Source organism: Trachinotus anak, unplaced genomic scaffold (genome assembly GCF_046630095.1).
Source record: "Trachinotus anak isolate AG129_WGS33_773 ecotype Australia unplaced genomic scaffold, CSIRO_AGI_Tana_v1 ptg000025l, whole genome shotgun sequence".
Classification (NCBI taxonomy): Eukaryota; Metazoa; Chordata; class Actinopteri; order Carangiformes; family Carangidae; genus Trachinotus; species Trachinotus anak.
The window spans coordinates 8,964,267-8,991,029 of NW_027273876.1; the positions used below are offsets into that span (position 1 = coordinate 8,964,267).

The 26,763-nt window shown below is 43.3% G+C and overlaps 1 protein-coding gene across 3 annotated transcripts in view; it reads right to left on the reverse strand.

Moving 5' to 3' along the window:
• Positions 1-26,763, reverse strand: part of LOC139608237 (adenosine kinase-like) — a 101,142-nt gene that overhangs the window by 53,642 nt on the left and 20,737 nt on the right. For all 3 annotated transcript variants that reach the window (XM_071461742.1, XM_071461744.1, XM_071461743.1), the window contains exons 5-6: positions 5,628-5,800; positions 3,420-3,528 (exon numbers count right to left, since the gene is read on the reverse strand). In XM_071461742.1, coding sequence (XP_071317843.1) covers positions 3,420-3,528; positions 5,628-5,800 — 282 coding nt within the window. The remainder of the gene's footprint in view (positions 1-3,419; positions 3,529-5,627; positions 5,801-26,763) is intronic.

Consider the following 26,763-nt stretch of genomic DNA (forward strand, 5'->3'; position numbering starts at 1 on the left):
CAGGGGCAGTGCAGAGTGGTGCAGTACAGAGTGGAGAGGAAAGAGAGAAAAGACAGAAAAGGAGAGGTGAGAAGGAGGGAGGAGATGGAGACAGGGGAAGGGAGGAATACTGGAGATAAACAGCAGTGGTGAGAGGGAGAGTAGAAGGATAGAGGTGAAGAGTAGAGGAAGAGAGGAGAGGAAGCTCAAGGTCAGCGTGAGGACAGTGTGGTCCTCTGAGTTGGACAGAGACACAGCCGCAGTCACCTCTGTGCTAATCAGCCCTTCGGCTGGCTGATGAGGTGTCAGTTAGTTGTGTGTGTGGAAAACCTCTCCCTTTGCTTTTTTGGCTGCAAATTGCAGGGGCTGGTGGGGTGGAGTAACAATGTGTGTGTGTGTGTATACGTGTGTGTGTGTGTGTGTGTGCCACTCTGGGGTGGAAGCAGGCTGACGTGCTGCTTGTGGTGCCAGTATTGCGCTTTTTTTTTTTTTCCTTCCCTGCTTTTGCCCTCCCCTTCGCCTCTTTTTTCTTGCATATTATGCTACAGTGACTGAGGCTGAACTCAGCTTTCCCCTGCAGCGAGGGCAAGAACACAACTGCCAATTAATGCTATATGCAGTGTGCCAGTGTTAACAGTGTGAGGCATTCTACTTCAACTTGCTGGGCTGTTTTAAAAAAAAAAAAAAAAAAAAAAAAAAAAAAAGGCGGGCTAGCCATTTTCCTCAGGCGTGGCTAACCTCTTGCTGGCTAACGGGGACTGCGCCGTTAGCTTAGGGCGTAAACGAACAGCGTCCACAGCTGTGATCAGGTTTGTGACCTGACAGCACTGCAGCTTGTGTCTCATTGGGTGAGTTTTGTGTATCAGGCCAGTTGGCAGAGGCAAGTGTCTCCTCCGTCTATCCTTGGGTTATTTCTGACCATCTGTGCCCAGTCATTAACAGGCCTTTTCACAGTCAATTGTCTTGTTTGTCTCCCTTCTTCTCTATATCTACTTGATCCATCCGTGACCAGGAGATGGACCGGGTATTTATTTATTTTTTTCCTGAATGTAAATGACATAAGCTGGGACAGGCCATTTCATTAGCTGGGGCTAAGGAGAGCTGTGGAGCCATAGGTTAATTCAAAGTGGCATCATGGAGAATGCATCAAGCAGTGGAGATCAAATTACAGGGCAAAGCGCTCAGTGTAAAGAAAAACAAGCCAGTGGTATGCTGCAGAATGTGTGCGTGCATGCTGTGTGTGTTTAGCAGCAAGTGTATGTGTGTGTATGAGAGACTGGAGAAAAGGGGGGGGGGGGGGGGGGGCAAAGGAGACAGCAAAAGGAGAGAAGGAGGAGGAGGAGGTGGGGGGGGGGGGGGGGGGGGGGGGGGGGGGGGGGATGTCCATAGAGGGCCAAGGGGGGATGGGGATGGAAGTGAAGTGGGAGCAAAGGGAAGGAGGGAGGAGGGTGGGTGGGTGGGGGTTGAGGGTGGGGGTGGGGGGTGGTCTAACTGGGCCAGCACGCACACATCACCCCCACCAATTAGAGTCACTCATCTCCCCTTCACACAATACATCACCCTCCATTTCTCATGTTTACAATCGTCGGGGAAAGAAATAACTGTAAACATCACTGCAGCAGCGATGGCATTCCAAAAAAAAAAAAAAAAAGGCAAGATATCGTCAGCCTGAAATGCGTTTAGCCATTCCTTCTTCCCCCTCACGCCTTTGTTATTGGTCTTTGTGCAATGATTTGCCTAAGGACCCAGATTTCCTAGCAACAGCCTGCCACCAAACATTTGGCAGGAGTTCAACATTCTCTCTCTTTGTGAGAAATGGCAGTGCTGCCTCCCTGCTCTGCGTCTGCCACCAGCCCTGCTGCTGCTGCCGCCGCTGCTGCTGGATGAGCCAGACTGGCTGCAGGAGCCCTCTAATAATTCTGTTTTCATCCAATCACACCACATAGTAGCAGGCACCTTGAGAGCCTCTGCCAGGAATCATCAATCACCTCTTTAACACAAATGCTCCGACAAACACAGGCGCACGCGTGGAGCAAATAACATGCTAACATACACACATTTGCTCTTTTTGGTAATTAAATTTACAGATTAGCGGGTACAAGACGGCGTATACTGTGTGGCAGTCGTTTAATGAAAATCAACAAAGCACATGAATAAACAGTGGAGGTTGGTACAGTGGGAGAGAGAGAGGGAGAAAATGTACAATCTGGCTGTAAATTGGGTAAATACATCTGAGTGCTCTCGACAAGGTTAATGGAGAGAGGAGGCCTTAGTGAACACCAGTCTAGACACGCCACACAGTATTAAGTGGGAATAGCTGTGGCAGTGTATCTGGCTAAGTACTTTAGAAGTGCGAATGGGACTCTAATAAAGCGAATGATCCCCCTGTTTTGACAAAGAGGCCCAGGAGGGACGCTGAACACCACGTTTGAGATTCCAAGCACTGACAAACACCCATTTGTGGCCCTTCTATCCCCCCTCAAATCCCACGGAAGCTTTTCCCTGCGCGCAAGACTGTCGGATGTGGGCAAAACCCAACTGCCAATTTGCAGAGGATGTGCCATGTTTGCTAATGCGAAGCAGAGGCTAAAAATGAGACCACACAAACTCTGGAGGATGGACTGACTGATCTGCTTTCTGGCACGAGCACTGACAGCTTTTTTTTTTTTTTTTTTTTTTTTCGTGTTTGTTTCTGCGACTGGGCGGCTAATTATGAAACCTCCATCATTATTGCATTACAGTACGCTCATGCTTAGAGGGCTTGTGGGCAACAGGGGGAGCATTGTGAATTTCACTTGGGAGAATATGCCAAGGAGGATGTTGATAGCTGGGCTGTAAGGCTGATTTATGCCGATAATGAACTGCTTAAAGACGTGGAATGCAGTGCAATTTCAGGGCTATCACTTTGACTGGAGATCAGAGAAAATGTTGATCTGCCGGAATTAAACATAATCCCAAACAGTGAAACATGAGCATGGCAGGCCATCCTACTCCAGAAGCTGTAAGTGAAGACATTACCTCAGTGGTGCAGCTTGAGTGTGTGTGAACGTCTGAGCGCACATCTGTCCTCCTCAATCTGTATGTGTGTGTGTGTTTTGTCTGTAAGGAGAAGACTGTGTAGGAGCGGGTAAAGCCGAATGAACTTGCATAATCAATTTTCACACTTTCACAGCACCTGTTGGCTTGTCTTCACGTTAAAAGGAATGAATGAATGCATTACATGTAGAACAATTTCACACTGTGCTGCAAACAGGGAGAATGGAGCTGTATTGTCTCAATAGGTAACGTAGCTCATTTCACTTGACAAAAGGATGAATGGATATATTGACAATGCAGAAGGCGCGCTGAGGCATTTCCTGAATAAAGCCTCTTAACATTTTGTCCTCTTCTGGCAATAGAGTTGGGGAACAGTCATTTTGAATGGAGAGGGTCTCACTTACCGCAATATAATAGACCTTGGCTTTCTTCACCAGCTCCCAGTTGCTGTCCAAGTCCAGGTGTTTTTCCTTTTTGTAGCAGTTTGCCGCTGCCAGGTTAGCAACAAGGGACCTGCCGAGACAGACCCCATAAATCTTCTGCCTCGCTTATCATCCATCTTAATTTTGTCTCAAAAACATCCCTAAAAACACTCGGGCCCCAGACTTTCCTTTGTTCTTTCATGATTTAAAAGGATGATAATAGTTTCTTAGAATCTCTGGACCGAGGTGAAATAAAGTCATCTGGATGTCTTTTATTTCTCTTTCCTTTTAAAAGTGGGTTATCTCAAACACTGAAAAAAGGAGAGATCAAAATAAACAGAAGGATTTTCAAGGCCAACAATGAACCAGCTGCAAATTATTCATGCTGTCATATCACCTGGAAAAGTGGTCCATTGTTAGCCAAGGTGGGAAAACAACAGAAATGCGTTATTAAATGAACACTGGAGTTGAGTAGTGAGTGGTGGGAGCTGGAAAGTGAAGCAGGTGGCATTATCGTAACATAGCTCATTAGCCAGTCCTCGCTGTCTCTTTATGAACGGCCATCAAAATGAGTGCAACCATCATCGCTATTTAGGGGCGACCATATGACAGGAGGGTGCCGCTACAGGAAGAGATCTGTTCTCACATGGCGAAGAAAACCTGCTGGCTTGCGTCAAGGAAAGGAGTAACAGTGTGCTAAGCTGATCAGAGTGTGAGGACGCAGGCGACGCTATGACAGCAGGATTGGTACTGCACTTGACCCGAGTTGTAGTAATGGACTCAAAGGTTGGAGCAAGCATGACAGACAAAATGCGTGTCATTACTGAGGAAGTGCAGCAGACACCAGGAAAACACAGCACTCTCAAATAACTGCTCAGTCTGAACAGATACTAAATTTAAGAGGTTTAACCACAAAAAAGGCAGTGAGGGAACTTCAGAGCAAAACATTCATCATTCCCTCCAGGAATCTGCAATCTTGCAAAGTCTGCAATAAGATTTTGCATTTTTCTGTCAGACTGAAATAATGTTCACTATCACTAGTTTTCTACGTGAAAATAATGCAGTCAAAGAAAAATCATCAGTCTCCATAATGAAACTTACTGAAACTATTGTGACTATACTATAAACTACTGTGTATCCTCCAACCAGTTTTTGTTAGTTTGCAATTTAATTTAAGTTAACAAAATTGAACTATTTCTACTAACATGTAAAAGTATCCGTGTGGTTGGAGCTTGTTGGCGGTGCTAACTGGTATGGTTGGAAGGTTACTTTACAGACTCAGTTCAGGGGAGCAATTACTGACATGCCTAAAACTGGATAATTCAACCTACAGTATCTTGGAACTAAAATGGGCAGATCTGAGTAAGGGAGGTAGAGTTTATTTTCTTTGAAGACTTGTACTAATCAAAGCTCGGGGGCTGTGACACACTGGCTCCCAATCCTTCAAAGCCATCACCCTTCCAATCTGGCCTTGCTTGCGACCTTTCCACTGGCCTCCTGAGCTGTCTGTTAAACACCTGTAAGAAATATTACAGAGCTCGTCTCCCTGAGCACGGCACCTGACCTTTTCAGGTGTCAGAGCCCACATCAAACAAGCCCACTAAGACCATTCAGCAGGGCCGGCTCCTGGGGCGGTCAGGGTCCAGCCGTTGACTGACTGACAACTCCAGTAGCAGCGGATGAAGGGCTGCAGAGGAGGGGAGTGTTTAGAGAAGGAGGTTATTGATCCACACCTGGTCTATCATGAACTGGAGCCCTCACTGTTAGTGATATTTGTGTGTGTGTGTGCATGTATGCGTGTGTGCAGGCTTTGACCTCTGCTGTCTCAGACGTGCCGATGATGATGCTAGCGTGAGAGTCGTCAGAGAGGCTAAAGCCCCTTTTACAGCCGAGAAGGCTGACAGGTGAGAGCTGGGATAGCCCAGCCATCTCTAACACATTGCTACTGTCAGCGTATAGATGGATGACAACCCACTGGGGCGGCAGAGACTGAGTGGGGGCCTGGAAAAACACACTCAAGCTGTGCTTTTTCCTTTTGATGTGTGAGTGGAGCTATGATTCCCTGTTATGACTTCCAGCCCCTAGGAGTCAAATGCCTGCCTGAGGATGTACAAATGAACGAAAATGAGTCTTTCAAAATCCGAGCTAGAGGGTCATTTCTTGGTCAGGGGTGACTAAAAGATGGCTAACCTATTGTCCCCGGTGATACAGGCTGCACAGGTACCAGTCGGCTCCTCATTTTGTTCATAGTAATGGGCGTCGACGTGGGCTTCCGCGGCCTTCTTCTTCAGGATCTCCCCGAAGTGGTCGGTACCGATGCACCCAAAGAAGGTAGCCACCTTGTAGGGTTTCTGGATCATCCACTAAGAAAGAGAAAATAAAAAAAAAATAAAAAAACAGCAGTTACAGGGAGCTCAGTTTACAAAATATAAGTCTGTTTGAAGGGTCAAGTTCATCTAAGGCAGATGGCACACAAACTGTAGCTTCACAGCAAACATACTGCTTGTGATATATGAGGGCTGCGAGCTGTCGTAAACAACCCAAGACCAATTCCACTCCACACAGAGGCACTATTCTCATCCAAGCTCTCCTTCCTCCCAGTGTGCTAAAAACAGTCTCATCTCCGTATTTACACAAACCCAATAATTCAAGGCTCCATCCTACTTATGCAAACACAGACTCTCTGCGTGCAAGAGAGTGTGTACCTGCTGCCACAGGACACTGCCCGAACTGCTCGTCGGCCATTTTTTGGTCTCGACAGTCCTGATGTACTCAGTGACTTCTACCTGATGAGGGGTGGGGGTGGGGGAGGGGGTGCTCAAATTCTACAGAGCTCAGGTTTAACCTCCAAAGATTTATTGACGTACAGTACGTGCTGCTGTTTGCTCATTTTATTGCAGCCTCCTGTTTTGTTGCTGACGGGGGCCCCTTGTGAATGAGATGTTGCTGCTTTCGGGGATGACCTGTATATGTGTGAAATTAATCATTTCACACGACCAAATAGCATCTCGGTAGGGGAAGAAAAATGCATTTTCATCACGCTTCCTGAGATGCTCTCCTCTGTTATTTTGCACCCCTCCCACCCCAACCCCCTCTCTGGTCTCCAGGTAACTAGTTCAGATGGAAAAAAAATAAATAATCAAATAGAAAAATAAAACTACCCAGGAAAAGATTCAAAGAGGAAAAGATTCATTACTTTACACAAGGTGTGCATTTTCAGACCAAGGCTGCCAATTTACAAACAGCTGATGTGGGAGGGGTTTGGGGCCTTTACCTGCTAAAAACAAATCAGGATGCAAATAGTAACTATTTTGACTATCAGTGTTTCCTGTGTTTGATGAAAATTCCCCCTCATATCTTTCCATAGCCCAAGGTGATAGCTTCAAATTGTGCGTTTTGTATGACCAACATTTGAAAAGTATTCAATTTCAATGACAAACCATGGGGCGACCCGATGAATGAACAAAAAAAAAGACTTTAAAAAAAAGCAATTATCAAAATAACTGTCACTTTATTTATTTATTTATTTTTTTGTCAAAAGACTGATCAATTAATCGACTCGTTTTTTCAGCACTAGTGCCAGCAAAGTGAACAGTAATGATGCCACATATGCCTGCTGTATCTCGGCCCATGAGCAGGCCTACTACGTGTCATCTTGAGTCATGGTTCAGTCATTCAGCCCTCCCACACCCCGCCACCCCCAAACCCCCTCCCCACCTGGCTGAAATACACAAACATGGACACACACGCACGCGCAAATCCACAGCGAAAGCTGACAGAAGCGAGCTCTTCTTCCCTAACCTCTTGCTGCAGGCACCTCACACTTATCAAGGTCACTGGCTCGGGTACACGTCAAGTCCAATCTGATTTTCCCTTCGCAGTGATGAGCTCCGAATCCAAGGTTAGGAGCTGCAGGCTGTAAATAATGACAGCACGGCCCCTCCATTTGCAGGCCTCTCAGGTGGGAATACAGAGGGCCACTCAGGGGCCCCTGTCCCCCTGATGACAGCATGGTGAATCACAGTGCAACCACTGACCTCGCAACCATACCCCCCCCCCCAAACCATCTGAATTCTCCTGCTTCCTCCACCTCTTCTCCCTCTCTCTCTCTGACTGTCAGCTCTGCTCTCACGGCCTGCTCAGCTTGTCATTTTACAGGGTCATTAACGGACACACATACACACACCAACATGTGCATTGAGTACACAGTGCATCCACACAGGGAAAAGGCTGACACAGACACACACACACACACACACACACAGAAATCCTCTCTAGTACCACAGCATCAAAAGTCCCTCCCTTGCTAAAAAATCCACCCCTGCTTTTGCCAGAAGCTGCTCTCCTACTCCAATAAACACAAAGCGGCAATAGATAAGAAGAAAATGTCTTCATAATGATCATGTAAAAAATATATCTTGCAGTTTTTTTCCCCCTTCTCCTCTGTGGCGCACAGGAGCGAGGAGTTATATCAATTCATTTCCATCCCTGGCACCCTGCAGACAATCCCTCTCCATTCCCAGATTATGTGAGATAATACCTCCATTATGACAAAAGCGCTATTCGCGGGGTCGCTGAGAGGTCAACCAACCCTGCGCTGGGTATTCATGCTTAGTCACATCCCAATTATACTGCAGTGGCAGAGGCAGAAATTGGCAAATGTACATCAAGGCGCTTCATTACTGAGGGCCGCTCCAGTGAAATTAAGCAGCAGATGAGACAGAGTGAGATTTGCCCCCAGGTGGCATGTTAGAGAGAGAGAGGAGGAGGAGGAGGATGGGAAGAAAAAGGAGAAGCTGAAGTAACAGATTTTTCTGAAGGTGCTGGGAGCTTGTTTCTTGCACAGCAGCTCATGTATATTTACTTAACTAGGGAGAACGCCGGTCCCCAAAGATTATTAAGTTCCCATGATACACAACAGCGACATGTCTCTAGGTACGTTTAGAGACAGAGGGAAAACCTAATACAAACAAGTGAGAAAAAATATCCCTGAAAAGAGGAGGATAAGATGCCGCTCAGGCGTACTTGCTGAAGGGAAAGTGATGATAAGTATACATTATGTTAAGTGGAGAATAAGTCTGGTGTCTTTTTTCTGTTTGGCTTCCATTTACCCCCACAAAAAAAAATCTCACCCCTCCACCCACCCAACACTGGCCCCCGGGCCCCCATATAGCTATTAATTATGACATCACATGGTTGCAAGGAGACCCACTTGGAGAGCTGACCTAGGCCTGCTCCTCAACATCCAGCAGCTGCCACTCTTTACTATGGAGGCAGCCGCTTCGCGTGGCAGCTTCCAGGAGGGCAATTACACAGCCCAGATGAGATGAGGCGGCTGAATGTTTGGGACTTGAGCGCTCACACTGCCATTAGCACTATAAGCTATTACATTCCTCTTTCCATTTTTTTTTTTTTTTTTGCTCCTGTCCCTTCTATCTCCTCACTCACTTGCTGCTGTATATTGATGAAGTGGTAATGGGACCTCTAGTTAGATATTCCCACTGTAAAAACATTGTCTTGTTTCTAGTCTCCCTCAGGGGTCAATGTATTCTCCCGGAGTTGCTGGGAATCATTTCTGCTCTATTAATGATGCAATTCCAATGCAATTCAGATCTACTGAAGACTCTGCACAGTGGGCTTTTGCGGGGAGCTGACAGATGACGCTGAGAGCAGCTTGACAACAAAGCGGCATCTTCAGCACATCACTGGGAAGGCGGTTGGTCGTCACTCCAGTTTCCACCCTCTCACACTGCTCACTTCATCCTTAAAACAAGGACAGAGGAGAAGTCTCCATTCTCCTCGCTTCACCTCACCAGCGGGGTCCTCTTGAGAAGAACATGTCCGTGCCTAATGATGGTCACATTAATTATAGGCTTATCAACCCCGGCAAAAATTCAATAGGGCTATTTATAGAGGCCTAAAATAGCAGAGGGCGAGGGTGCTGCACACTGGGGTGGCCTGTAACAGCCTCCTCTCGCTCCACAGCCTGTCTTTCAGAGCCAGAGGTGGAGGCTGATATCCGTGTTTCTTTTTACTGAGCAGTTAAAACAACTAGCAAACATCTGTCCATCAGGACCTGTCATGGCGAGCGCTTTTATATGAAGCACGGCGGAGCGGAGGGCCCTCACTACGAGCGCTGACACTGATGAGGTCTGGCAGCTTCCATTAAATCACTCTTTCCTGTAAAGTGCCAGGCATCAAAGCAACCGGCTGAGGATTTTTCACTCAATCAGGTAACACACAAGCCCCCCCCCCCCCCCCCCCCCCCTCCCAACCCACACTCCGCCCTGTCCTCTCAGGGGCTGGAGCCTTCTGGTCAATAACTCCAATCAGTTCAATTTCATGCACAGTTAGCCATGTTGGGGTGCTAGGGCACTGCCCACGTCGGGGTTGCATATGTTGTTGTCGCTGTTGTTGTTTTTCTTTAATTTTTTCTCTTCCCTGGGAGGGTTGATAAGTGGGGTGGGGACCTGTACTGTGTAACAGTGGAGACTAGCCAGGGCTAGCATGGTTGTTTTAACTCTGCCTCACCACAGCAGGCTCCCTGCCAAGCCATTAAAAGTCTCTGTGCTCTGCTTCAGTGACACAGCTGAAAGAATAGAGAGCGGGCGAGAGGGAGAGCTGTAAATGATCAACACGATAATGAGCTGATTATCAGTCAAAGGCATGGATAAGCTCTCTCTCCAGTAATTTCCTTTCAGATCAGTCAACCACATTCTCCTCTCTGCAATCAACACTCAAAGGGGAGGCATAGCATGTAGCCCGATGGGAATCTGGCCCAATATCAGCTTCAAATATCCAGATCCTCGTTGTCTTCTGATCAGTGCCTGGCTCGTCCCTTGCTGACACACCAGCGTGGTGGGGAGGCTTGTGTATCACTACTCAAGTCTGCTTTTGTAATGGTTGTTTCACAGTTGTCATGCAGCTTTAGGTTCTGGCTGCAGGACAATATAAAGCTGATTGATGCTCCGCTGATGTTCAAAAGTACTGTGCAATCTGTAAGTGTTTAGACAGTGTGTCATTTCCTTTTGCCTTGGCTCTACTTCAGCATTAGATTTGAAATTTAATAACTGGGGTCAAAGTGCTGAGTTTTAAAGACACCAATATTCCTGGGACTTCTTGGAAAACGGTTACTTCCTGGAAATCAGTGCATATTTTCACTGGGGACCACATGGTGCACTGGTGAGCACAACTAAGTGATGCCTTCACAAAATGTTTAACTATTCCACTTTTCTGCTTTTCACATCAAATGGAACTGATTGCGACATCCCATTCATTTACACTTGGATCCTTCATGTGTAACATGTAAGGTTCACACAGCAGCTTCCACAAATTCATTGTGAATTTAAAAAAAAGTGTTTTCGTCTGCATTTATCGCATTTTTTTTTCTCTTCTACCAAACTTTTCTACCTCAGGCAAGAGTAAAAACTTTTGTGATATTTCTGCTTTTTTCATTCAGTTCTCTGTAATATTGAACATTTCTGGTGTGATTATCAAATTTTCTTTTTCATGTGCAAACTGAAAATGCATAAAAAAAAAAAAAACAGAACCATCAATTGTTTCATTCCAGATCCAACGTGCTGGGGAAGAAACTAACACACACAACAAATCTGTCATTGTCCAAATATTTATGGACCGTTTATGTTGTCAACCATGTCTGAAACCTCACAAACAGAAAATACAAACCCAGAACAGAGAGGATGCTACATGTGAGGGGGGGGGATAAACAGTCTGCCTATGCTAGACACTGGTACACTACCCCAGGGGAGTGATGTTAGACAACACAAAACAAACGAAGGCAGCTCGCGTGTCCGCGTACACGTATGTGTGTCACAGACGGGGCGGCGGGCGGGGAGGTGACAGCTCCCAGGAACAGCCCCCGTTGATAAGCATCAAACCCGATGAAGCGCCGACACACTCCATAGGTTCTGATGTTTAACACGACAAGAATGTCCCCGACAGTATCTCTGCACCCTCTTCAGAGAGCTATCAAAGGGCAAGTTCAGTGAGCACACAAAATAAACACCTCCACCTCCCTCCCCACCAAACACACACACACACACACACCTCCTAACACATCTCGCTGCCGCATCTTCGCGCTGCATAGGAATCAGGGATGTGTCGCTGTCTCCAGGCGCCAAGTTTATCTAAAAAGGAAACACCTGATTTTTTTTTTTTTTTTTTTTTTTGTGGGCCTCCCTTGTTAAACACACAACCTTGATTTTGTTTCTGTTGCCTGGGAGGGGTGAATTATTTACAGGATAAACAAGGCGATGTTGTTTCAGTCAGTCAGAGCCAAACTCCCCTATCACAGCAGCAAAGAGGCAGACGGGTTTACCTGGCAGGCATGAGGGGCTGAGCACGGATACAGAAGCCAGGGAGCAGCTTCACAATGGTGGGCTTTGCAGTGATACCTATCTGATTGTGGTGGTGGGGGGGGGGCTGAGGAGAGAAAATGCCTCCACACCAGATTCATGGGCTGGGAGTCCCAGACTGCTTGGTTGTCCTATTTATCTGCAAAGACAATGGTGGCTATAAAAGCACAGCTGATTTACTGAGTATGTGAGTGTGTGTGTGTGTGTGTGTGTGTGTGTGTGTGAGAAGTGAGGGTGGGGGTGATATTAAGTGATCATAAAGTGGCATTTGTGTTCGCGGGGGTTGTTGCCATACAAGGTTCAGACGGCGAGATGATGAGGGACCTTTGCAGCTAAAGCCTCTAATCCTATCTGTGGTCCGTGGGCTCCAGCTGGTGGGAGTGCAGCTACGCTCAGCCCCTGCACAGGTGAATCAGTTCTGCACCACCACCACCCCCCCACCCCCACCCCCACCCCAACTCACCCCACAACACAACTCCCCTGTATGCAGTATGGTGAATTTCCACGGTGCTTTGATCTTGTGGAGGTGGCACCGCCCTCCCCCGGATATGGTGACAGCGAGGGTGATCCGTGCTACCGAAGAGATTTTTTTTTTTTTTTTTGAACATATGCCAAATGACAGCCCCGGTTGCGGGCTTAGCACAGGTCGGCCCCAACCAAATTCAATGTGGCAGTGTGGAAAATTCACTTCAAGACATTAACTGCTGGGAGGAAGTGAGCTCTAATAAGTGTCTTGGCTGCATTTTGTGACAATGATGATCTAGATAATTCAGCAAAAACAATCCATCCCAGACATTATTAACCCTAATCTCCCAGTATATCCCGTGTCGGATCGCTGACATATTTCTATATTGTTTAATAGGCATGTATATAAAGTAGGTCCCTGAACATAAGCAGCTTATAAGTTAATGGTGGTCACGCTGCATCATTTCAGCCAAATGCTCCTGTTTTCAAGGAAACCAGGCTAGCAACAGCAGACGCCTCGCATTCAACAGAAACAAGCAGACAAAACAGCTGTGCTCCCAGCTTGACCTCCGACCCTGTCTGCACGTTCGCTGCAAACTGACTCACATTTAACACACTGGTTTGCTTTGACAGGGACACAATGGGAGGATATGATTCGGCCCTGGGTGCAGATCGAAAAACAACATTCCTAATGTCTTTACGCACTGTAGCAGGATCCCACTTATCATATTACTCATGCCTTTGTGTCCTTTTCTGCAGGCAAAGAGGTTTCTCTTCATGTTACCAGCTGGAAATATCAGTGATGAGCTTCTCCGCTTACTAAGCTCACTGGTGTAAAGGCAGTTTGTGTGCAGATTCTGTGGCCGGCTGGCTGCACAGGTAAGCAGAAAATAGCTCTTAGCTCCGGCCTGACCTTGAGAAGGATGCCATTCAATCAGTGAGCTTGCCGCAGTAAAGGCCCTATCATTGCACTAATAGACTGAATCTTCCTCTCTGCCCGGATCATGGACAATGCATGGATGGCTTCCTCCTGCTTGGCAAGTTAAAGGGGCAATTTATTCAATAAATTAAACAGAGAAAATAAGCCATGATGAAAGAAATACTGCTGCTGCTCTTGGGCGGATATAGATTTAACCTGTGTAACAGTCTGCACACCTAATTTAATTTTCAGTTTATAGACATAACAGAATTGGATGTCGGCAATTGACAAAACAGTTAAAATGCAAGACTGAACAGACTGTGCTTGTGTTCTCATTGCCAAGAACGAACATCAGAGGTGGAGAGAGTGTGCAGCGCGCTCCTTATCTACACCCCATCATCCAGCTGGAAGCAGACAGAGTCAACGTAATAAGGAGAAGATTTAAGAACAGTTGCCCGCTTTGAACTTTGAGGTTGTGCGATCAAATTCCACCTTATCAACTGGCAGCTTAAACAAGTTGTGTTATTTTTCTGACGGCTTACAGAGCGAGGGAGAGGAGGAGAACAAGCTGGAACCATCATAACTGCTGGCTGCCGTGGTGCATCGTGACAAACAACGGCGAAAAACTTGGGATTTATTGCTCTGATAACCTTCCAGATTTCTTAGGCTGGTGCTGTATGCCAGACAACTCTGACAGAGTTATGCATCATTAATCCCCATGAACACTGCCAGTGATAAATAATGCTCTGCATCCCTATGAAAAATAAGGCAGTTATTACAAAACCATAAAGAATGGTATTCGTATCATCACTTCAAGCAGATAATAATGCGAAGATATGATGTTTCAAGGATTCACAAGCACCCTCACGGCGACAGTGAGCAGTATATTTCTGCTCGTCAACGTGCTATTGGAGAAAGAACTCCCAATAAATAACAGCACTTGAGCGGAGCAAATCAAAGATCTTTATATCCATGCCATACTGCCGCAATACTGAGCGGACACTCAAGCTATCAAATACCATTTAGTCCATAATAAAACCAGGTAAATAATGACTTAGCTTCGTCCTTGCAATCATGAGTAGCATAGTTGCAAATGGATGCAATCAGTTAGAGCACAACAAAAATCAAGTGCATCTCATAACCTGTTGCTTGTCGTTTCCCACAAAGAGCAGCTTATTTCACTCATCTGATAATTTCTCAAGGCTCAGACTTGAATCCCATCCAATAAACACAGTAATACTATATCCCCTACAGGTGTAAATTCTTGGTGGTTAAGCAGTGCAAAGAGAAACTAGAAGGAACTCCTTCTGATACAGAGATGTTTCCAGCGCCAGATGCTGTGGGGCCCTCTCCTGTGAGAAGCCGGGCGAAGATCACTTACTTTCCTTTTGAGAGTTGGAACATAAATTCAAACCCTGCTATAAATCAAATATAAATTTTCAGCTCCCCTCACTTTCTCGGGAACGGCTGCAATAACAATGTCATTCGACTCTGCCTGGTTACCATTAATGCTCTGGATTCCATCCATGCTAATGATTTGGTCCTGTATCCTGTGCGTTTTTACAAACCCCACAGAAAAAGAAGGGAAATATTACTGACCTATTTAACGCTTTGCAGGTTGAGAGAAGAAACTAAGGTCTGTGGCAGATGCTCTTTACATACACGGTATTTCCAAGCTCTTTCAAAATGAATTCTCCTTGCCAGATATAACACCCTGTGTGCCAATAATGTTAATATACCGAAACTCTGCGGCTGCGACTTTCACATTTCTAGACAGTAAAGTTTCTGAGCCAGAAAGGAGGACAATGCACTCCAGTTAAATCTAACTTGAGTGAAAAATCTGATTTCTATTTAGATATTGTTTTGTGTGCCAACAAGTCCTTCCTTCTGCCAAAAAACAGAATTCGATCTTATTCAGTCTATTTTCTCCTTGAAATCACAGCCTCATAATAATCTTTAAAAACTGAGCATGGGCCAAGACTGATTCACCTAACTCCCAACCCACACTGAATATTTATTGGAAAGGCCACATATCACTGTCTGAGCAGTTTTCATAGTCCAAATATATACAGTCTAGTATCAGAATCCAATTCATATATTTATTTCACACAGTGTAAACAGACTTTTTGATTCCAGTGAAACCATAACCCTCATAGCAGAGCACAGGGAGCTGATTCTGGTTACAGAGACTGTTTAGAGAGAGCCATTCTGACTGAAGCACTCTTTACTTTTTAAGCAAAAAGCAAACCAATTTCAGCGCAGCACCTGCACCCTTCTCTTCTGTTGGCTTTGGCCGAGCAGATTTAGAGAGTTTTCAACACTACAGGGCTGTGTGCCTGTAAGAATCTGCACCGACAGAAGGCTTTTAGAGAAGAACCAAGGTCACCACTACAGTAACATAGCACAGAGGATCTGCTCAGAGCCAGGGGGAAAGTGCTGTGTCTCTCTCACACCCTTGAAATAAAAAAACAATGAGTGCAGACGGATACTGAGTTAAATAAACTTGACTTCACCTTGTGACCTCTGCAGAAAGTTAGCAGGAGGCTAACAAGCTGAACGTGCTCTTATGGTACCTCAGTATAAACCAGCTGTTTGTAAAACAAAACCTCCATCATTGCAACATCAGTTATATCTAAAGTGTAATGGCTGTGGTTTACAATCTAAGCAGCATTGTAGTTTTAGGCTGTATTCACACTGAAATTATCTCTGGGGAGGAGACATCATGGCGGGGGTCATCCAAGATGAAGCAGCTTTGTGCGGCAAATCACATACATGACATTTTTGTGCTATTTTGTAATAAGAAAAACTGTCTTTCTGCTGTTTACCTTCAGACTGTTGCCCTGAAAGATAAAGCAGTTGCTGTCGTGATAACTTTCCAGACTTGTAAAACCACTGTGGTGTGTTTTGGCACGTAATAAGCTTTTAAACACGTAAATCCGTTCCACCAACTGGACTTCCCGGATCGCATTTCATTGTCTCACTGGTATCTGAAACATCACACCCTCACAACTGCACCCCCTCATGTGCTGTTTAAAGCCGGGCTTTTTTCAGTATGAACGCCGTCTTAGTGTTGTAATGTCACAGAGTGATGCCAGACATGCTAGCCTCTGTCAGGGGAAATATATTGTAACACAGCTGCCTTCAGAGAGAAAAGACAACATATCTGAAGGACAGAAAAGAAAGTTGATGTGTAGTTTTCTGCTTAATAACCAGAAAAATTGAAACTGCTGTACTGTAAGTTGTAATTCAATCCAATAAAACATAAAAATAAAACACAACAGTCAAATATGACATAAAAACACGTTACTTTTCATCGTCTCTGACAGGAAGGTTCTGCTTTTGATACAGCTTGTTTTTCGATCTGTGTTCAAGTTTGCAGCATATCTCAAAATCTTGTTACAGATTTCAATGAAATTTGGTGAAAAGTTGGCCAATGAGTCAGGGAACAAGTAATCAGTGTTTGGTGCATTTCCAGGAACTTATAATGGACTTCTTAAAGGATAAGGCTCAGATCCCAGTCCCAAGCCCATTTTGTTCCTAGTGAAGATATTAATTTTTAAAATCAAGTCAAGTATTGTGTTTTGTTTTTTCAAAAAGGCACAGTGAAGTCCTAAAGCAGCTGTCGTTTTTTTTTTGGGAAACGTGACTTTAAACTGTGCATTTGTTGCGGACTATTTTCAGCAGCAAATGAACACGTGTGGTGCTGTAGTGAGCATTTACAGCAGAAAGACGGTGTATGTGAGACTGCCACAGTGGCCGTGTTCATGGTAATGAAGGAACATGACAGCCAGTGAATCACTGTAGCTCATTTATGTGTTTTGAACAGTTTTTGGACAACAGTGGAGTTCTGTGGTCCAGACGACACACAGGAAATACCTTTTAGTAGCGTCAGTTCATTGTGGCTTTTTATCTTTTAATGTGATAAGAAAAGTATAGATTATCATCAGACTTGTTCTTTCATAATTAAAAAATAGAACATTCTTGCTTTTTTCTCATCATCTGTTTTCATGCTGATCCAGATGCTGATAAAATTCATATCATTAAAATGACACATTTATAAACATCTATTATTAACATCATATTTAATAATAACAATATGTCAGGGATTAGAGGATTATGCAGCCTTGGCAAAGAAAGTGTATTATGTCTTTTTTTATTATTATTATTAAAACTATTTCAGAGAGGTGTTATTTCAACTAAATGGTGTGTTTTCAGGCTGAACTCTGCAGTGTTATGTTGTACCTCATTTTATTTAAGAGTATTTCTAACATCTAACAGTGCCAACAACAATTAAAAAGAGGTTTACAAAGCACTCCTGTATTAGACTGTATCACAGTGTACAGGGGTTTGTATGTTTTTTTTTCTGGTCTCTTAGTGTATGTATGTGTGCATGCAAGGAGAAGATTTTTTTCTTTATAATTGTTAATGATGGGAAAGCCCCAGCAGGCTTCTTTAAAAAGGTTGTCAGGGAAATCGCTACCAGCTGCCAGCCGCTGGAATTCAGAAATGCCAAACTAGCACTTTGTGATTGGCATAAGGAAGTTACACCCACTTGGTAATAATATGTTTGTCTTTGGTGAGGTGCCAAATGGTTGGCTGCCAATGCAGACATGACAGACTGATCAGATCAGTCTGTACAAAAGCATCAGGTCAAGGAAAACTGTAATTATTTGTCGGAGGTCAAGGTCAGGTCGCTGTAAAGCTCATAAATACAAATGAGATGTAACTTATAGAATAAATCTAATAATGGTGACTTTACTCAAAAAGTCATTTTGATGAATAAGCCTTAATTATAGCTTCCTGCCTCTACATATTTTTACACAGTTCCATACCTAGCAGCCCTTTTGACAAGGTAATAATGGCATGCACTCAGTAATGGAACAAATATTTTATGTTAATTCTTAATAGGAGTAATTTTGTGTTATCTTAAATGACTAATAACTGATTTCAGTACAGTTAAGCAGCATGATACTGCACTGCTGTGTCTATGGTGACCATAGTGCTTTAAAGATTAAGTCAAGGGAACAAAAGGACAGATAACCTTTCAGAAGAAATTAGCTCCATCGTACATCTTCCTCGACTTCACCACACCTGCTCAGGTCCGCCTGTAATACCATGCTCTGTCTGCTCTGCAGGTGTACTCTGGGTATTTACTCCAGACCTGTTTACCACAAATATGTGCTGCTGTACGTGACGTTCCTCCAGCAGCTGTGTCTTCTTCTGTTTCCTCGCCTTCTAACACAGTCAATCCACTCCTTGTGCAGTCCCAGTCCTAGCCTTGATGATACATTTACTTTCCATAAATCAATTTTTGAAACTCAGCAATTACCCCGCGCCACAGGGAGGCAGAGGAAATCTATAAGTCAGAGGTCCTGAAGATGCTCAATAGCCGGTCCTGTCACTACCTGTCTGCCTGCTTCAAAACCCAGTGACAGACCTCAGTGGTAAAGATAACGCAGGTCAATAATAACCATCTGAAGTGAAAAAGAGGAGCTAGATGGTGAAAATAAAACAAAGAAAAACAAGAAAAATATGCATAGCATATAACAAAATTTCAGGCTGTCAAATTCTGCTTAAAAACATAGTAATTATCACTGATATTAATTAAAGGCTAGCATAAGCCGCACCACAAGTCTTGTCCCAATTTCGAATGACATTCTAATATGACACAGTATATACAGTAGACTCATTTTCATTGTTACTTTGTTAGCAGTTAGTATATAAGAAATCAATGCACTCCTCTCTTTTGTTCCAACAGGAAACAATACTTGCATCAACAGACGTCAATCAAACTGTTGATTTGGAATACCACTGCAAATTAAGCTCCCCAAAAAGAAAACAAATTATCTTTAAGATTTATTACTTGGGTTTTGTTTTCCTGTAGCTGTCTTGCCACCATCTGCAACTTGATTACATTTTTTCAGCTGTGAAGAGCTCCTTTGTTTCCTTTATGCATTGCTTCATAGGACAATAGTGTTTTTGAACAATCTCTAAAAAAAAAAAAAACCCAAAAAAAGCAAGTCAAGCAGAATAGTGTGCACTGAAAACCTGCTTACAAAGAGTAAGTGGTGTGGTATTGAAACATAGAGTCTCTTCATTGTTGTTGTAATTCCTGTTGGTTGCAGACAGAGGTCAATACAAGTCATAGATTACTTAATGCCCCTTTAATAACTTTTGGATGGAGGAGGTAATGCTTCTAAAGACTAACAGTATTTCCATTGAGTGATATTCACAGCTGAAGTACCTGAGAGACCCTTGAGACAAAAACTGTGAAACTGTGATATTCCACCGATCGTCCACACTGCTACTTCAAGAGCATCTTTCAAGAGCAGAGATTTAATTTCCTTGCATGTTTACCTTTGCATCATCCCTGCCTACCCCTCCCCTGTAACATTTCTCTCCTCTCTTCCTTCCCTGGAGACAAAGCAGGCAGACAGCACTAATAAACAGTGGCGTGAAGTCTTACAGTGACGGCGTATGCCGAGGCTACCGATGTGATCAATTATCGAGTGGCCGATTCTCTTTAATTAGAGGGTTTAAGTATTGAGTTAGCCTGGGTGGGAAGCTGAGAAGCAGCATGTAAACCAACCTCATTACGCTGCAGTGATTCACCTCCAAGGAGCTGTGATCCACACAGTGTTTACACCATACATTTGTTTCTGTGGTAACATATCGAGTGGAGGAATGGCTCAGTGACAATCCCAGTTTTTTTTTTCGTTTTTTTTCCCCCTCCTCTTCTCTACTCTCTCTCCATTTTCTTTCTTTCACTCTCCCTCCCACTCGCTGCTGAAGAGGCTGTCACACTGGTTTGCCTTTTGTTGTGGAGAGTCTAGAGAGGTAGCACAATGTGTCCTAGTTAAAGCAGTGCCCCATCTGCCCGGCATAATTAGACAATTATGCTGGAAGGATCCGTCATTAATTCCTTTGTGGTGGCCAATTTCGCACCACAAAGAGATCTCAGGTTTAGTTTTTCTTTGCACATCTCTGCTCATTTACCCTGGCCCCTGTTATCGTCCTCAAGTATTGATACTATGGCAACTTGGGGCAGGAAAATATTCTCCTGCCAATATTGACTGGTTTGTACTATTGTAGTGAAAAGGCCAAGGGGAATATTGGCTGCTGTCTTGTACTGAATAAAAACAAGCAGCTAGAGAACAGCAGAGTGAAAACACAGGCAGACACACAACAAACAACCATAGTTAATGTATTGAGGTTAAGTATACTAATGAAATATGCATTATGGGGAATGATTGTGGTGTTGCATTCTGGGGTGTCTAGACCAAAGCTGAGCAGGAAAACCTTCATATCAATTTTCAAAAGCCAGTCTGACCTACTAAAACACCACCAATTAAGTCTGAAATCTGCATTTTTCTAATTAATGTACCTTCATTATATCTATGTCAAAAAATGAGGAGTAATGGGGAGTAATGAAATACAAGATAAACAGATTCAAAGAAATGTTGATCTGTTTTGTGGAGTCACATCTGTCCTACTGACAGTGTCAGTGCCGTCACTCCAGTAAACAGGCTAATGTTTCTATTTTTTCATGACCACAAAAATACTCATGTATGATTGGTTGGTAGGCTCCTACTCAAACCTGGAAGTCTATGATGATATGAATTGATATGAATAAACAAACTTTCCTCTACACTTGTGAAAGTGCTGGTATTTTTACTTGATAAACAACTACAGCATTAGCATTAACACTAGCATGTATAGCATTAGTGATGCTCAAACGTAGTATTTCAATATGCTAATCTTTAGCATGCATTGTTGCATGCTAAAGCATTGGTAGATCATACAGTATGCTAACATCAATGCTATCTAAGATTGCAATATTAGCATTTTAATATGCCTGGAGTTAGCTGACAATGCTAAACTGAACTCAAATGTAGGCAAGTGGAAATTTAACCTATGATGCTAGGTGAAAACAGGATCCCTACACTTTATAATCCTTTATCAGTCCATTTAAAACATACAATATTTCAGACCAGCCAACCAGCTGACTGCCTTTGCTATTGCTAAATCTACACCTGTACTGTGGCTAAAAGGTCAATTTATCGTCTACTAACAGCTGACTCATTTGACTGTAAAACCTATGTAGTATGTAGTGCACTCAAATGGAATAAAAATGTAAAGCATTCACACATACTTTTAGCAAAAGAAATCCCATTATGCAACAGAGAGTTATTGCTAAATGTACTGCGACACTACATCTGCAAGTGATGTTGAAAAATCTCCATTTCCTGTGTGTTTATTATGTACATAAGAGAGTAAGAGTGAAGCAAGGAGTGATTTCAGACACAACTTCAACCCTGTATTCAGCTAACTAGCCATTATACTTAATCACATGGGACTGAGTGACTGAAGTTCCACCTCAGCTTTTTGTCCGCTGCTATGAAGGAACCTGCTGCTTGCACAAAGCACAATTTGTAAACTCCTTAACCAACATATGTGTAGTTGCATTAACTGTTTCGCGGTTCCACTGAGTAACTCAGCTTGACAGAGACATGTGGGAAGATGTCTTACAATGTAACTCAAATCTGATTAGAGCAGTGATCTAATCAGCCATGAATTCATCTGTGAAGACAAGCAGGCAAAGAGAAAATCACCGCAGAGAATTCTGTATAATTATCAAAAATCTCACAGCGGTACATTAAAATTCTAATTACGACATATTATCTTAATTGCTAAGGAGATGCAAATCAAAACAAGGTTAACGCTGCTCCCTTAACATGCAGGAGAACATGTGGTGGGAACCTCTTCAATATTCACTGAATCAGCTTGACTTGTTCGACATGAGAGGCTGTCATTTTGTAATGCTTCCCCCTCTTAGGGGCGATAATCCTAGCTGAGAGCACAAGCAGCAGTGGCGCAGTCGTGCAACAATAACACAGAACAAACATCTAATTGCTGTGCATTCATTTCCTTTTATTGTATCAAACAAAGCTGGTGACAGCTCATCACAAGCCCATTAACAATGACTAACTTGCCAACTAACAACTAACTTGCTATTCGGAGAAAACCATGAACCTCCAAAATGTCAACACTTCAGGAACTAAGAAAAACAGCCTTGTCTGAGGCTTAGTGACAATGCACTTTTTAGATAATCTAAAACCCCAAAAGGGGGGCTTGTAATCCTTCAAGTTATCTGGGCACAAAACAAATCACAAAACCTGGAGAGAGTCGATTCTCACACTTGGCTAGAAATGGTGTTAGAGAAACAACCATGTATAATGTGCAACAAATACAAAAAAAAAAAAAAAAAGTTCTCAAGGAACTGCAAGTCCCACGGTACACAACAAATTGCTTGCCATAAATTGTACCTGACAGGTGCACACTGTAACTCTGCAGACATGAGACAGCCGGATGATAGCAGGCACAAGGGGTAATGGTGACAGGAGAAGAACATGCCATTGAACATGGATTTATGAGCGGGTCCGGGCTGAGGCGATCCATCAGTGGAGTCACATAGCATCAAACATGGTCACGTTTAGGTGTTTCAAAAGGTGTCAACACTCGACAACATGTGTGCTGAAATGAGCGGTATGATGCTTTTGAGCGGAGGAGAAATCTATCGCCACTCACAAAGGCGAATTTCAGTCTCTTAATTGGAGTAGTTATGCTTTGATAGAGAGCTCCCATTTCTCCGGAGGTTCTCGCAGTAGGCTAATTACAGTATGTGGCAGCTTTAGACTAACTACGGCCATTTTTGAAACATCAGATTCCTGACAGAAAATAATAAACTAGAGGTACCCCATGTTTTCACTAAAAGATATTGGAGTTTCTCTACCAATTGGCTTTGGGGATGGTGGTTACCCACATACTGTAAATTGAGTTTCTCTTTCTCACTTTCTCCCACAAACACACACATACTGTGTAAACACTTTCACAGACACACAGTCCTTCCCCATGCTGGACAGAAATAAATGGAGACCCCAGGAGTTCCCTTTTGGCCCTAGCTCTAGCAGTCTATAACAGAGCCGACAGCTCCGATCACTCCTGAGAAAGCAAAAGCTGCTCAGGGATCGCTTTACAATTCTCAGGGGCTCGAATAACCTGATCTTGAACTGATCCCGTGCACTGATCCTTTGGTATTGGGTTAGGAACGTGTGAAGGGGCCTGTTGAATGAGCTCGCTGGATATCAACATCCTCACTCCGTGTTGCTCCAGCCCGGCAGATTGTTTGACTTGATTAGTCTCTGCCCGAGTGTTAGACTACCCTACGCCAAGCCCTTCAGACACCGGTATCAATGTGTCAGAGGGAAAAGTGCTCTCCCAAGTCTCAAGGTGGAGCCCATTACCCTGAGTGAGAGCACTGTAAGTTAATAGGATTTGCTCCCGATCAAGAGACTGAGCTATTTCCTGAGGCTGTTACAGGCCGAAGCACAAAAATAAATGTTCTTTTATTCAACACTATTAAGCGTCCACCCTCCAAAAAACTCCCTCTCCCCCCCACCACCACCACCACCACCAACTACACTGACCCAACCCCTCTTTTTTCTCCTTGTTGGGATATCTGTTATTGCTGCAAGAGGAGGTGCTCTTCATCTCTTTTTCTCTTGGTTTTTTTTTTTTTTTTTTTGTCTCCTAAGCAGCCAGTAAAACTAAAAGGTTGGCACTTTTTGTCTAAAGGAGCCATTTGTTCAGGTGAAAATGAAACTTGCATGGTAAGCAGAGCCCAGCCTGTGGTTGGACAGGGGCATGAGGGGATTCCAGATTAATCATATGGACTATACACCATGAGGATATTCATTGAGGAGTAATTGCCAAGGGGCTTTATGTAATGTATTCTCCCCATGAGGTAAAACCTTGTAGCAGTGAGAAAGGATAACAGAGTAAGAGGATCATATAAAAATGTTTGCTGCTCCAACCTTTAACTCAGAGCTTAACCCTGACCTCGGATAGTAATTACAGAGTTAATTGCCAACTGATCTGAGGAAGAAGCTCCATCCAGCTCTGCTGCAGATGTCAAATGGGCTTAAGAGCCTCCGTCTGAGGTGCAACAGCTCGTGGGCTGTCTTAAATAATTTAAAAGGACAACTAGCAGCATAGAGTCAAGGTGTGTGGTGTTTAAGTTTATAGCAACTACAGCTTTGTGTGCAATAAAACACTGGAATCATATTAGGACTGAAAGTAATCATCATGTTTATTATCAAGTAATCTGTTGATTTTTTTTCTTCTGAGTTGATAAAGTAGTTATTTTAGTCTACAAAATGAAAGAAAATAGTGTAAATAGTTTAAAAAAAACTAATTTTCCCAAAGCCCGAGATAATGTCTTCAAATTGCATCTTTTGTCTGACCAACCCTACAGATATTCGTTTTACAAAGATAGGAAACACAGAAAAGCTGCAAATCCTCCTCACATTTAAGAGTCTGGAACTAGAGACTGTTTGACATCTTTTGCTTGATACATTACTTTAATTTTCTTTTCACTGACTAATCAATTATTCTGAATCTAATCCTTTCAACACTAAATCATATCATAATGGAATCATATCTTACAAAATGTAGTTATCCAAATGATCGATTCACAGATATATGTAATTAAAAACTAACAAAATTAGTTATTGACGTTTTTTTTTCTTTACACAATGAACATTCATTTGATTATTTTATGTGTGATACATTCTCTATATTGTGATAGACATCAATGTCATCAAAGTCAGAAAAAAAATCCTTGTTTATATATTATAATTATAATTTAATGTTAATGTTTATCAACTTTCAGTGGAAACATCAAGATTAAATATATTGTGCTCTCACTTCATTTTAGACAGTGCAAACACATAAGGTAAATCACTCAAAGTTTTTGTATTATACTGTATTATATAAAAAAACTCTTGTCTGACTGAACGTTAATTTGATTGTTTCATAGATGAAATGTTTGCGATATATAATTAGAAAGTACAAAAATATTGTGATTATTATAGAAATTGATTTTAGCCATGTCCTGCCGCATACATTTTCACCATATTACCTTCCTTTGCTGGGCATGACGACACACAACTTAGGTTTTGACAACTCAAGACGGGAAATAAAGCACATTAGACTATATAATAAGCCTGTCAGTGTGAAAAAAAACAGACAGATTTCCTCTGGATTTGTTTAAAACCTTAAGAGAGAATAGAACTGGTGCACCTTGCCACAGATCTGAGCACAGCTCACTCAGGAAACCTGAATGTCTTCAGTGAGTCAAATAGTTAAGTTGAGCCAGTGCTGCCATAAACCCGGTGGGAGAGCTTGGAATAATCTAGGCGATGTTAATGATGCAATTTATATGTGAGGGGACCGGTGTTTGGCAGGCTCTTTCCGTCTGAGCGGGCTGCACAACCCAGCGAGCTCCCAGCACCCCCTGCTAGATGGAGGGGGTGGAGTAGGAGGAGGATGTCAGAGCCCATGTGAAAAGAGGGAGCGAGCGAAGCACTGATAAGAGCCATTACTATTAGTGTCTGTCTGTCACCTGCTGTGCGTCATCCAGCCTTCTCTCTCTCTCCACATGCGCCCCCATCCCCGCCGCTCCATCCCTATCCGTTTTCCTGCGGCACATCACTTCAAATTTGCACTCACCTACACATTTTCCATCCTGTCACAGATATACTCAGATGGCTTTAAAACTGAGCCAAGCTGCACTCTGAAAACTACTGTGAGCTTTGTTTCAAAACAGTTGTGAATTAGTGGAGGTGCAGACAGCTGCCAGCATTTATTCGATAAACAAAATCACTATAGATGAATAACTGAATTGGCACAAGGGGACGCAATATTCGAGACATACCGTTTCTCAGTTTTTCCAAGCAAACACAAAGCCTAATTTGGTATTTCATTTATTACTTGGCACAATACTACAGCTCCTTAAACTTATGAACTCGGGAGAAATGAACAGTAATTGCAGGCTGTTCTTTATTTTCTTAAAACCTTTTTAACCAAAATATTTAAAGCTGTTTTTCTCAGTTGCTATGCAACACTTCAACCGCAAGAGTGGGAGCATGCTGAGAATGTGCCAAATAAATACTACTGCCACAGACATTCTGCGGGGAAATATGAGAGAGGGGCATCGCTCAATAATCATGTGAAAATGTAGAACAGTTGTGTAAAATGCACAATCATCCTTTCATTCATCAGTTACTTGACCTGTGTCAGTGGACGATTCCAACCAACAGCTCGTTTAATGAACCATTGTTTACAGTCTGAAAGGCTCTCAGACCATTACACAGCCATGTGAGCACATTTTTTTTTTTTTCATTGCCTGTGAACCAAATATCCCAAGTGGTTGCTTTTAACTGCAGAATACAGCGACGTGGCAGGCGTACCAAGTGTCCTGTGCAAAATATCATTCTGTAATTTGACATGAGAATGCTGCCAGATATGTAGACTACTGTCTGTTTCACAAGTCCTTTCAGATTTCACTCAGAGCTCGCCTGGAGCCCGGGTAACTGTACAACAGCCAAGCAAAAACCAAGCAAGCCAATGGTGCAGCCTTTCTTCCTAAGCCTGGAACCAAGGACTTAAAGCAAGGACACGTTATGCAAGATATCACATTCAATTCCACTGCCAGCCTCTGAGGCCA